The 14678-nt window shown below is 27.2% G+C and overlaps 1 protein-coding gene across 3 annotated transcripts in view; it reads right to left on the bottom strand.

Moving 5' to 3' along the window:
* Positions 1-430: 430 nt before the first annotated feature.
* The window catches only part of Dh44-R2 (Diuretic hormone 44 receptor 2), a 100924-nt gene continuing 86676 nt past the window's right edge, over positions 431-14678 (bottom strand). Inside the window, exons 8-11 of one of the 3 annotated variants that reach the window (XM_088195022.1) lie at positions 9916-10101; positions 7282-7448; positions 2194-2341; positions 431-599 (exon numbers count right to left, since the gene is read on the bottom strand). In XM_088195022.1, the coding sequence (XP_088051148.1) occupies positions 573-599; positions 2194-2341; positions 7282-7448; positions 9916-10101 (528 nt within the window). In that variant the 3' untranslated portion in view covers positions 431-572. Of the gene's footprint in view, positions 600-2193; positions 2342-2710; positions 2826-2915; positions 3070-7281; positions 7449-9915; positions 10102-14678 lie in introns of those variants that run through there. The other 2 variants (XM_088195024.1, XM_088195023.1) reach the window with 2 other exon arrangements.

The raw sequence follows: 14678 nt of genomic DNA, 5'->3' as shown, positions 1-14678 counted from the left end.
TCAGGCCCGATTGCGTTGATTTTATACATTAAATTTAAAATTAAACATTAAAGTTGGTATTCTTCTTTATGGTAATTCATTAAAGATGCGACACATAAAACGTTGAAATTACAATATTAAACATATAATTTACATTTATACATAAAATTTAATAAATTTATTTCTTGATATATTTATATCTTATTATATATTTTTTATATGATAAAATTTTAATTATTTATTATTGGATATTATAAATTAATAATGATAACATATTATTATAATTTAAAATGATTTTAATCGTGTTTCACTACGTATTTCACGGACATTTCTATGTGTTTGTCACTTTCAGTCACTATTGGCAGAATTAAGCACAAATCACCGTTCTTTTCGGAGCTTGACAAAGTTTCGCAGTTCTCGTTCGATTCCGTGTGAATATTTTTCTCTATGGACTGCATAATTGAATTTGTAGACTTGAGCGTAGGTGGAAAAAGTGTCGGTTGGTTTTCTGCTGGGTTTTCCTGAATTTCTTCAGGCAGGACGGCTAGGGAAGTTGTGGGGCGGGTCGGCACTTCTACCTCCCGCCATTCGTCTCAAACCATCGTGTTTTCCATTGATGGCTAAAGGAAAAGACAGATATAATTAATTCATAATTTTCAAAAGAAAGTACATACAGTGGAAAAATCTTAAGAAATTCCTCCTAAATATATTTCACAACTAAATAATAAATATATCCTTTTGCTCAGCATATTTTTTACATGAAATCTGTACCGTAATATTAGTCAATTTCTTGGTAAGCAAACAAAGACTTTAACTTTTTACATTATACATTTACGTATTTTTTTTGTTGCTTTTATAAAAACACTTTCTATATAATTTTTAAAAGAAATAACCTAATTTCATATCAAATTAATTCCGTGTTTTTTTATACGTATGTAAATATTTTAAAATTCTGTTTATAGCTAAAAAAATTAAGCTTGAAATATTACGTTCTGTTTAGATTATAAAATATAGAATATATTGACATAGCTTGTAAGCAGTATCATTAAATTAAATTTTCTTTCATCAAAAAAATTATATACATTAGTTATGGAGGTATTAAAAGTAACTTAATATTTTAAGTATATTTTGTAAGCACTACCCTTAACTATTAAAAAGAGGAAAAAAATTGCAACATAATAATTTGTTTTATGATTTTTCGGTAAATATAGTGATTACTTAATAAACTTTATATTAATATTACAAGAATGTGAAATATTTATATTTAAAAATACAAGTTTTTATATGAATAATATAATAAAGTTTTATATTTATATTCATATAGCACAAGTTGAAAAAAATAAAATAAAACTGTAAATTGAATACTAAAATTTGTACTTTCATTGAAATAAATATAAGTTTTAAATTTAATATATACACGTTTTAAATGATGTAAATATTCATATACATAAATAAAAAATATAAAGTTTAAATTTATAGGGTAATTAAGGGATCAATATTATTTACCATTACCACAAGTATCCGGTTACAGGTTTAACATCTAAAGTACTAAAAGCTTAATGAATTGGGCTACGAAACTTTATCCAATATACCACATCCCACAAATCTGGTTATCAACTACCCCATTATCAAACATGCTAGAATTTCATTAAAGCATAAAAATAAATAAAACAAGTAAAAAGTTAATCGAGAGTAGAATTACGTTTACAGTTCAAGCTTAAAATTTGGCATTTTACAAAGAAAAGTAGATTAATGTAATATAACGCTGACGCAAAGTTATTAATTATTCATTAAATTGTAAATGTTAAACGCTTTCTCTGTGTAGTAATAGAATGAAAATGATACTAATTAAATCTACTTCTAGCAAATGTTTTGATGTGCCATTACTGTGGTAATTCAATTAAAATATTAATTATTTCCCCATTAAAACGTATACGCAATTTATGATATTTTTTACGCTTTTTTATGTTTGATATTTATCATTTTTTTTTTATTTGATTAGATTATTCTCAATATATTTTTAGTATTTAATTGATAAAATTGGATATTTAAACTATTATATAGCTGTTTTCAATAAGGTGAATTTTAAATGAAATGAGATTAGATAAGCGTATATTTATATATTTTAGGGTAATTAACTTAGGCATAAACTCATCTATATAAACACTGCTATTTGAAATTATTTATAAATCTTAAATAAATATATTATAATACCTGCAAAAGTTTTGGACTAACAGAATTCGCCGGACGAGACACAATGGTTGCTTTTGGTCCAGCGGTAAATCCGACCAAAGTCGTAGTCGTAGTTTCGGATGCTGTGGATTCTCTTTTGTTGTAATAGCTTGTCGGATGGCTGTACAGTCTGTGTATCAGGGATGTTTTTAACAATTGGAATATTAAGACATATGGACACGCGTTTCAAGCGTGTTTTACAGCCCATATAATTCTATGTATTTTTTCGTACCGTGTCCATTTAAATAAGCTCGATATAATATTAATTCTTACTAATAAAATAATATTATTTACAATTTACAACGTACGAATAAATTAGAAACATCTAATATTTACAGTGATATAGTTAAAGCTCTATAAATTATAAAATAAACAGACTAACATGCATACGTATATATAGAAGAGAAGTGCGTATTGTATCATGAAATTTTCAATACTTTTTTATGAATAAGTAGTGAGAATTAATCAAATTATTATTTTCTATACAATGAGTGTCAGATTTGTGTTTTTTTTATTTTAAAATCTATTTGTTGAATTCGGTTTCTGCATGTGGCTTGATATCAGGTGTCTTTGGAATGGAGAAGACAGGACGCATCTTCGATCATATGGAGAGCCTAAGGAAAAGTGAGTAAAGAAAAGTTTTAAATAAAAACGTAATGCAAAATATGTTTCAGACATTTATTGTTCTTATTAAATAAATTAATAGTATATTTAAGTATTTTATGGCCATATGAATATACGTATGAATATATTTGTGTATATATATATATATATATATTTTATACGTATATTTTTTAAGGATAATATAATAAAATTTCTTCTCAATCTCCAATCCATTAAGCGTTTAGGGTGGTCAACCTAAAATGACAATATAAAATGACGTTTACCAATTTAAAACTTTGCTTTTAAATATTAATAATAATTAATAATGAATTTTAAACATTGCATATCACATGAAAGTGTTTTAATTAGTATAAAAATACTACATTAATTAGTAATTTCATATAATTTGCAATGAAAAATATTAAATTAATTTATATAAAATAATAATGCATTACTTTCTAATAAAAACATATTAAAAACATTCCTTAGACTTATTACTTGTTATACGATGTGCTATAAAAATAATGACTATCTACATTCGCATTGAAAAAGTATTTATTTATTATATAATAATTTTATCCCTTTTAAAGTAATTTCTATGAGCTATATTTTTTAGCTCATTCGGCGATTTTGCCTGAAATTTCATTTATGGTCGCAAAACGTTGTACTCTCATGAAAAGTCGCATCTGCAGCATCACAAAATGTGAGTTAATGCGTTATCGTTATGAAAAATCCAATAGTTGTTTGTCCACAATTTTCGAAGTTTTCTTTGGAGCAAATGATATTATATTCCTCATTAATTATAAAATGCGGTGGTTAAAAAATAAGTAAATTTCACGGGTATAATGCTATAAAAAAGTAAAGACAACCATGAAATTAGATCAGACTTGACGTGATTTTTTGGTTTTGGCTTTTAATAGTGCTTTCATTAGGACGATTGGACCTTTGTTTTCATGGAATAACAATACACTAACAATTATTATACATTATAGCGATTCTTAGCCGTCAGCGATTATATTGCGATGTAGTTATTAACGGTCAGTTAAACTTGTTTTGCATAAACTGTACGAGATTCCAACTACTTTAGCTATTTTGCTTGTAGAAATTCGGAAATTACTAGGCAACATGTTCTTAAATTCTGATAGATGATGTGGGCGGTGTCTAATGACTTTCGGTGCCCTAGAGAGTTGTGATCGCGTCCCTTATTCTTACCCGTTCCGACTAGGACGTCAGCGCTCGAGAACGCTTCTTTTACATGAGCCATCTAGCTTGCCAAACACAATAATATTTTTGGCGATAGCTATGAAAAGCTGGAAATATTATATGAGATGGTGCTCATTTATTTTAGGATATTTGCTTTTTTTAAGCAGCACGATAGACGAGTGGATTTTTTTTTAAGCAGCACGATAGTCACTGACTATAGACCTAATAAACCTAGGTTCGAATCCCATATTGACCTTAGTGTTTTTAATTTCTATCGTGCCTGAGAGATCGGAATTAATGATTATTATATAGTAATATTCTATTTAATTTTCTGCAACGATTAATACAAATTATTTGTTTCGTTATTTTAAATATACAGAAATAGATAAATTCTTAGCTGTTAAACACAAACTACGCGTCTAATATTGCTGACTATTGACGCGCATTACAAACTAGTACTAGGGTTATTTTTAATCACACCTCATATAATTGATTAAATTAACGAAAAACTTTTGATATTTGATATCTTAGTTTTTGTATTGATTTTCTTTAGAAACTCTAATATGTAGTTTATCATCAAAATGCAATAAAAAATGATAAAATTGTTTGCTAATTTTACGTTGCCGAGTCTCATTGACATATTATTTATTTATTACGTAATTTATTATATTAAAAAATAATAAATTACGTAATAAATACAATACTTATTTTCGTAGAAATATCTGAAGGAAATACTCTACAGATTATTAAAAATATATTCACATTTGTAATTATAACTTTGAATATCATCGTTAACCACTTAAACGCCAGTGACTCAACTGTACTTTTTTTTATAACAAGCTAACGAATTATTTACAATTTTTTTTTTAATAAAGATTATTCTATTAGCTTTATTTATCAGTATTTTATATTTATCTTTAGAAAGAGCGACTGACGCGTAAAGAGAAATAACAGGTGACTTACTAAAAAGTCGCTGGCGTTTAAAGGGTTAAGGTGTCAAATGCAATCAAAGAGTTAATGAAGATATCTGTATTAAAGATCGTTAACAGCGTCAGCCAAAATATGATATTTATAATACCTCGCGAACTCTTCATTCTACTTAATTTTTTATAAGTCATCGTTAATACAGTCGTTTGATTTTTGTAGTACAATATGTACATATATTCTATCGGTTATAGTCTTAAGGAAAAAATCTTAAAATTTAACGATTTGACGAGACGGTCATATGTTTTATTTATATTTTAAATGTTTATGTAAAATATTGATAAATTATTAAATAGTGCTTGTATAAGTAATCATAACCATTATTTTATTTAATCAAATATAGTAGATCATAAACTTAATGTATATTATATTAATAATTGCTTTCAAAGGTTTTTGTATAAGTCAAAACATTGCGTTCATAAAACAAAACCTAAATTGAAACCATTATTGATATATTAAAACATAGTTTCAAAGGATATGTGAATATAAAATGGCCCTACATACAAAATGTAAAGGAAATTATTATTTATTTAAATACGTACATATTATGAAAAAACCTATGTATTTACAAGGCGCATACGATGAGATACGTTCCCTTTCGCTCACTCGCATGTTAAGTGACGAGAACGAATGGGAGATATGGGCGTGCGTTACATGCGTTCCGCACGCTTTTATCTCTCACTCACTCTCGTCACTTAATACATGAGCGAGCGAAAAGGAATTTATCGTACAGTGCGCGCCTGGACTATTTACATACATGTATGTACAAAATACTTATTTAAATATGTAGTTTGTACTTTAGTGTATGTAGTATTTTTTTCATAAATTAATGTATAGCATGAGTAGTATCATTTACTGCTTTTGACACTTCTACAAATTGTTTACAATCGCTTTTGTTAAAAATTGCTTCGGTTGCTAAGTTTTAGCTGTAATTCTGAAAAAAACTTGTTTTCTCTGGTCGTCAATTTTTATTTAATTTTCGTTAAAAATATATTTTTTTACTCATTGTAGATATCGAAATTTCTTTCTAAACATTGCCGATATTTTTAACAGCTTTATTAATTTAATACTCTGTCCAAAACTGAAAACCAAAATTTTTTATTATAGTTACATGCCGAATGATCTATTGCATTATCGACCAGCAATAAAAAAATAGTAGGTTACAATATTTGCTATATTTTTTACTTCTTGCATATAATGATGACGAAGCTGCTTGAAAATTTAGCTAATATTTTTGATTATAAAATAGAAATGTCTCAGAAATAGTGGGTTTTTCATAGCAAAATTAAAAAAATCCACATGTATTATATATTACTTGAAATCTGACATTTACCGTATCCTTTTTGCGCTACTTGATATATTGTGTTTAACCGTGCAAAGTTTTCAAGCTTTCGTGTTTGTGTTCTCGGTTTTGTGTTTTGCTTGCATTTTTATTATGTATGAAAGTGATTTTTTAATCATATTTTACATGTGTTTAGAAATACGTGACCAACCTACAATACTTGACATTTTATAAGGTTACCTAAATATGATGAATTATTCACCTAATTATCTTATCACGTATTTTTATAGATTATCTGACAGTTGAAAAAAGCTGTGCGACTTTACTTGTTACCATATTATTATGACGATTCAATAAGAAGTTTGCATTATAAAAATCATTAAATTATGATTTATGCATAAATAATATCCTTTAGTTGGTTAATCTTGTTTCAAGTATAACAATACAAAAAAAAACTATTAGTCTGAAATTTAGCACAATATTTTTAATATTCGCTTACAATTTTTTTATTGTGACTTGGTGATCAGAATCAGTGAGTTTAATATATTTAAGATTTAAATCGACCATCACAAATCAGGTTTATCTCATTTTTCATATTCTCACCAATGAATATTATAATAAATATTTATAATAATCAAGCTAGATCGTGCATAGTGACATCTATTGATTGTAATCTGTAATGATGAAATTATTGTAGTTTCTAGTAAATAGATGTCACTGATTTACACCCTGTCAATTTGCAACGTATGATTGACAATAAATAGATAACAAATATTATTTATGCAGAAATTAAAATATAATTTTGTTGAATTAATTTATACTAAATACGTATTTTTTATGTATACTTCTTATCAAATCACCTTGTGATTTATTACTTTTCTCAATATATAAGTATCATTCCGAAGAAATGAAAATAAGATAAAAGGCATAAATTAAATTTACAAAAAAGTGACGAGTGTTAAAAAGCTCAAGATATTAAATTTACAAATGGTACAAACCTTATACTCTCCGTTCTTGATCTCGGCGACCAGTCTTTGGTATAGTTATAGTTATATCTCCTTCCTCCGCCGATCGACCTCTTTTCTTTCCATCTTTCAACGTGATGCTTCATTGCATTCTGGACTTCCGTATTCAGGAAGCAATAAAACAGTGCTACGGTGAATCCCTAAACAAATTTCAAGAACGTCATACAAAAGTTTATTTTATGTTACTAAATTTCGTAATATCGAACAAACAGAAAGCAGTCAAAAGCCAATTATAAAGTTTCAGAGAACGAGTCGTTTTACAAAGAAAACTGTAATTTGCTACCAGTCTCTCGTATTTTTTTTCTTATGCCGCTTTTATAAATATAAACCTTAATATAAAAGTACATACGATATAGCTACAATTTAAACATGGTACATATATGTCGTTCATAGTATAACGTTGTAAAAATGTTTCGTTCAAAAAACATATAATTCTTATTACTAAAACATTATTAATAATTTGTATCAGTCTAATCATATCATGCGATTTATATGTTTAACAATATTTAGCATGTCCAATAAGTTTGCTTATATATTATGAATTGACTTGTTACGTGTGCGAATCATAAAATTAATTATTTGGTGTTAATGACTATACTATTTTTGCTACTGGGTATTTTTTAACATTGCGTTTGATTCAATATTAAGTCAGCGATACTCAATCTATTTTTTCTCGGAACCATAAACGAGGGCTCCATAATTTTATATGTATGTATTAATTAAATAACAGTGTGTAGTTTGGTGTTGACACAATTTTTTTTACTAATCAGGTATATAATTGCTATATACTATTCTCCTTATGCCATCAATGTTCTCGCATATTTATTTTTTAAATAAGATTAATTGTAAAGATACGTTAACATAAATAACATGAGCAAGGAGGTGAGCATATTTTTGTATAGTGCTGTATTTTTCAGGTACTGAATTTTAAATTTGGCGTATTTCATTGTTTTCAAAATAACTTTAAGATTCATATCATTTTTGAGCTCTCTAAATTCGTCAAATAATTTGCATCATATTTCAATGCAAACAGTTGTATAATAAGTACTGTTATATTTGTTTGTGGATATTTTTACACTTCCAAAAATTAGTATAGATTTTGGCAAAATACAAAAACAATTGCAAAAGCTTTAAAGTTATATAGAGTAACTCACAATATATTGAACATATCTTATTTGTTTTCAATTAGAAGACTGTCGTTTCTAAATCACCAGTTATTTGATTGTCTTTGATAAAATTAAATAAACAAAATAATAATTATAGGCAGATGGAGCATCTCACGTAGGTGCGTACGGTGAGATACTTTCCCTTTCGCTCGCTCGCGTGTTAAGTGGCGAGAGTGAGTGAGAGATAAGGGCGTGTGTTACACGCGTTCCGCATGTTTGTCTCTCACTCACTCTCGTCACTTAATACATGAGTGAGCGAAAAGAAATATATCGTACCGTACGCGCCTGCTAAATACCCGTGTAAAAACAGTTGTAAATTTGATTTAACAATTAGAAGAACCGGTTTTTTTCATCGTACGCCTGATCTCATAGCGAAGCAATTTGAGTAAATGATTTGAACTGAAATATTCCGTGCAGCAGTAAATAAAATTAAAATCGACAAAATGATAAAAGCTTACCTCTAAATAAAAATGGTACAAGATGATAATACAATTACGTTAATAGATATTGCCGTGTATTTTGTTTTAGTATTATATTTATTTTGTCCGATTATTCGAGTGTTTACGCGACAAATCGCGCACATTCTTACTGCTCACCCTAAGAATATTTGTTCCCGTGTATCTACAGATTTTAAAACCATATGGTACTAAATATTTGATGTTCAAGCTTCAAATAATGGTTTAGTGGTTCGCAGGTTGAGTATCGCTGGATTAAATGGATACGAGATAACTAGATTTATTTAGACAATATCGAGTCTTGAGTTTTAAATTTATCTATGTATTTCTAAGAAGATAAATTCCAAACAAATGTTTTTATAATTGTAATTAATAAGTTTAATATATGGTTTTAATTAGTTTTCACAAACATGTATTTTTTTCGTTCTTATAAATAAAAATATTTTTAGATAAAATTTAGCACTAATTTTATATGTGTTGCACAAAAAATTGTCACACATACTTGAGGAAAAAAATCGTGATTAACTTAAGCTTTGTTAAAAACTTATTAAAAAAATGAACTATGTATTAAGAAAAAACAGCAAAAATGATATTTAAAAAAGTATTGCGTATGTTTTGTAGCTATTTGTGTATTAAACATAATAACCTTAAAAAAATGTTTTATGTTGAATTTAGAATTGTAGTTAGTATATTGGGCGGAACTTTGATTTGTAACTTACTTTATTGCATAAACATGTAAAAACAAAATGAAAAGCTCAAAATACAGAGCCTAAACAAAGCAATATGTGGTTAGTGGGATAACGAATTCGTGAATGTTGAAAGTGTATACATATGTTAGTATGGAATTTTCTATTAAAAAAATCTTTGACTAAAGATTTTTATAATATTTTTATTAAATAAATATTAAAGATGTCTGAAACGTAATATATATTAAATGTAAATTCTATACTTAAATATTGAACATGTATCATATGATATGTGCTCACCTGCGTGGATAACAAAATGGCCCTGACATAAGAGAAGATCTCAGCTGAATATCCACTTCCGGGCACGTAGAGAACAAGCAGATAAGTGATACCTAGCAGTGGTATGAGTACTAATAGAGCCTTCGTCGCTTTGCGATACTGCTGAGTTTCCAAAGTGTTTGCCGAACGTAGTTTCGTGATGAGTACCTGAGAACGAAATACGATTAAGTAACATTTAGTTCAATGTATCACATATAAAATCGTTACACGTATTTGCGCCCGCTTGGCGCTTGGGCGGTTAAAAAGGGCAATGTCTATAACTAGAGCTTATAACGAATCAAAATGAGGAAAAAGTTCAAGCTTGAAAGCTTCTTAAAATACACTTTGCGCTAGTTTCGTTTCGCATTCATCTTTCTATAAATAGAGAGCTCTTTAAAAATAAATGATTTCACTTGCTTGAATTATGAAACTCTCTTTTAGTTAAATAATGTATTTTTATTACTATTGTAGTTTGTATGCTGCAATTTCTTAGAGCGCTTCGTGTGGAATTTCATTCACGTATTTCATTACAATGAAGAGGAAAATGGATGACTGGGCAATATTCCAGAATGTATGAACACAATGCTTATGGAAAATTTAAAATATATAGATATATATTTTTGATTAATATACTTGAAAAAAATGTATCTCTTATAGTATATACGTTTAAACTAAGTATGATGTGTTGCAAATTACGTGTTTATAAATCTCTAAGAGATTTATTTCTCGAGAAATGAGAAATTGTTCTACATGGAAAAATACATGTAATATTCACTGTTTATTTATATTATTACAGTATATATCTTTGTAAAAAAAATCTTCTCACTAATTGTTTTCAAAACAATCTGAATCAATATTTATGCATGTAAATTATGCTATTGTTAAAAATTAAAATATAAACGAACGTGAAGATTGGTAAAACAATAATTAAAACACACGAACACATTATTATATAATTTATTTAAATTATTTTATAATATAGTAATATTATTTTGACTAAACTATTTAATGCATGTTTAATTAATGGTCACTTTCCGTCACAGAATTTATCAGAATATAATAATATAATATGATTTGTACAGCACTTATGTACATAAAATATTGCCTCTTGTTTAATTTAGCCAACAAACAAGTGTTATGCCAAGCACTTGTATAATCATTTATAAGTCATTGCTCCTTACATTCTTTAATTTTTTGCTGACCGGAAAATGTTTATGGTAGTTGAAACGAATTATTTGCTTATTGAAATTACTGTATTCGTTTATATTATTTATATTTTTAAAATATGTATTCAAAGTATTAATCGGAAATCCTTGTCTTTTTTTCAACTACCTACTTTGAATACAGCTGTGAATTTATCTGATTTTTTCACTACTATTTTTTGAATGTCTCAGTTTTTATCTCCCAAGACATTTTTAATCCCTATTCTATATATTATAATATTGCTTATTCAAAAATCTTATATGACTAAATATTATATTTTTTTATGAATAAAATCACTTATTTAGCTTATTTTGGTTTTACTATTAATTTGCAATAATTAAAAAATTGTCGACGTCAAAATCGACGATTTTTGCTAGAAGAAATTACGTTTACACTTATAATTTAATCATACATAGGAATTTTTGGTCAATATTAATTGAATATTTATCATACATACTGCTTTCAACTAATGAGTTATGAGTTAATTCAACATATTTATACATTTATTATTTATATAACTATATATTTTTAAGTAATCTAATTTTCCTTAGCTCCTTAGCCATTTTGTCTGCATTTTTCTTTTTTTTTAATTTAATTCGATGTGTATTCCTTTAATATTTTTTTTGATTAACATATAAAGCAAATTGTTATACTCATGATATTTAATTATAAAAAAGGCATTTCGGCACGTGATAAATCATTTTAGTCGAAAAAATAGGGTTGTTCATAAAAATAGGACATTAATGTTAAAAATGAATTAATAACTTAAGTCACAAGGATTAAATTATCTGACATAAATCAGAAATATCCGTTGCATTGAGGACGGAATAGCGTAGTCCGTAACGTCTCAGACTAATAATTCTGTAGTTGCGGGTTCGAGCCCTGGCAGCGCCACTCGAATTTTTATTAAATAAAAATGCGTTATTATCAAAAAAACCAGCCCAGCTTATAGTTATAAATATTAATTTATAATTATTAATATAGATATCATTGATTCCCAGACTTTCAATATGGTGGTTAATGCTCAATTGTAGGTATTCATTATATCTGACTCACTCAATTAGTGCAGATTTACCCCGTTGTAACGCATTTTGCTTACCTCTCTCAGGTTACAAAGGAAGATTTAATAAAATAAATAAATTAAGAAAATATAACGCGTGCATTTGGGTTAATCATCAAAACGGCCATTCGTAATCTGTTTATCGGCCAACAGCAATTTATTTTAAAAAACTTGACACCTTCTGTAATTGGTCGTCCAGTCGAAAAAAGGCGGACAACAAAATCTCTTATGGAGGGGATCATGAATATACATAAATACGTATATTCATGATCCCCTCCATATACGTACAGACTTTCTCATGATCCCCTCCAAATACGTACAGTCTTTCTCATACACTTCTTTTATTGGCATTTAAATTTGCAAATATACTTTGGAATTCGAGAGATCAGATTTTACACAGATCTTTAACTTGTACTAAAACAAAGAGGAGGCCTTAATTTTAGACCAACAAAGATTGCAGAAGCCGCCGCTTCTCTCTTCGCGTCCACTGGTCCGGCCCAACTTCTGGAGCTTAACCTGCATCGTAAACGCCTGAAGCCTACGGAAGCCTTGACATCTCTTAATTATTTCACAACAATTTAAACAATAACAAACATTGTTTTTAACAATAAAACTTCTGACTAGGGTTTTTAATTATTCGAAGTTCTCAATTATTCGAATATTATATTAAAAAAATAAATGAAGTATTCGAATATTCAAATATATTCTAAATTTTTTTCTCAGTTTTTACCGTTACTATTTTATTTAACAAATTAGTGCAAAACCTGCAGATAATTACCTGTTAACTATTATTTAATTAAATAATAATTATTGGGAAATATTAATTATTTTAATTAATCATTAATTACTTTCACAATATGCATAACACAATGTTGTGCGAATTACTGATCAATGAGGGACGTCATTTCAGATTTTTTAAATCACCAGAATTAAGATCAGCTGCAATTAAAATAATTCAGTAAAATTAACGAACGTAAAATTAACACTTTTTTTGACGCACAGATTTTTTTTTTATATACAATAGCTAATAATGCTTGGAACGAATTTTGTATATATTCATAAAGATCGGATCCGTATCGGAGTTTTTTTATACAGATTTGCATATAAATTAAATAACTAGAAAAAAAATTACCGCGATCGAATTATTAAAATAAAATATTTCCCTTTTGAAACAATAAATACAAAAACGTGACACGAACTTCACAAAAATTTGCGACGAGCACCTGTTTTTGAGATAAGCGTTAAACGATAATATAGGGTGGGCTTTTCCAACATTTTTTTTCGTTTAACGAACGAATTCTGCAAATTTCGCATCTCGCATTTCGAAACAAAATAAAGAAACATATATGATCGTGGATTTTTCAGCGGCACTTTTCACTCAGGTATACTAAGAGAAAATTGTTTTGCTCAAGTATACAAATTATTGCATTATAATTTTTTTTTTAAATTTCATTCTAGATAGTATAAGAGAATATTCAAAAAAATATTCGAGGATTTTTATAGTTGAAAATTAGGCGAATAATTCGAATAATCGAATATTCGAGTTTGCTAAATGGTTTTAGCTAAACTTGTAATTTCTTTTTGTTTTACATTTTAATTATGTAACAAATTATTATTTTCTGTCTGATTCCAGACGTTGGCGACCAACAATTTTTCACCTTCATTTTTTCTTAATAATAAAAAGTTCCATTTATAAGAATTATGATGTACATAAAATATAAATATATTTCTAGAATATTTAATCATGGAATTACTATTATTGAACTACAAAATTTCCCCAAAAGAGAAAACTTTCAAAGACTTTATGTTAAAAAATTGAACCTTCTCAAAACAGTTAAGAATCAATAAAAAATCATAAATATTTTTATATAGGATATTTACCATATGTTTATTCAAATTGTATTATGTCTTAAATAAATTATGTATAAATATACTTTTCATTGGTCCGCTTGTCTATTTCAATTTACTATCTGGCCCTTCACCTAAAAAGTTTTTTCCATCCCCTGATAAATTTATCGGACATTCAGTTCTTTTTCATTTTTATTTGACCTTGTTTGAATGTAGATCATATCAATTCGGTCATGATTATTTTAAAATATTTTCGTCATCAATTAAATAATAAATGTATGATTAAAATTATTCTAATAAAAATACGTTAATTAATTTATAAAATGCATATGATAGCTACATATGTTATAGACACAGCTTATCAATTCGAATAAAATTTATAAGCTGTGCTAATATATAGTAGATTATATATTATTTAGTTGAAATCTGATTAAAAGCTTAATATACATATACCTAAATATAGAATGATAAATTATGGAAAACAGAAGGGTAATGTCGAATTCCTACAATTTCCTTTTATATATTTAACAGGTTAATTAATACTATTAAAGCCTAGTACATATTTAATTTAAATGAATGCAGGTTTTCTGATTACGTGATTAAATTTTGGTATAAATAATCAGATTAAAATAGA

The sequence above is a fragment of the Plectrocnemia conspersa genome, unplaced genomic scaffold, assembly GCF_051122295.1.
Source record: "Plectrocnemia conspersa isolate PC_06_02 unplaced genomic scaffold, ASM5112229v1 ptg000010l, whole genome shotgun sequence".
Taxonomy (NCBI): Eukaryota; Metazoa; Arthropoda; class Insecta; order Trichoptera; family Polycentropodidae; genus Plectrocnemia; species Plectrocnemia conspersa.
Note: the sequence above shows the minus strand (reverse complement) of the source record. Positions and strands in the feature narration are given on the sequence as shown.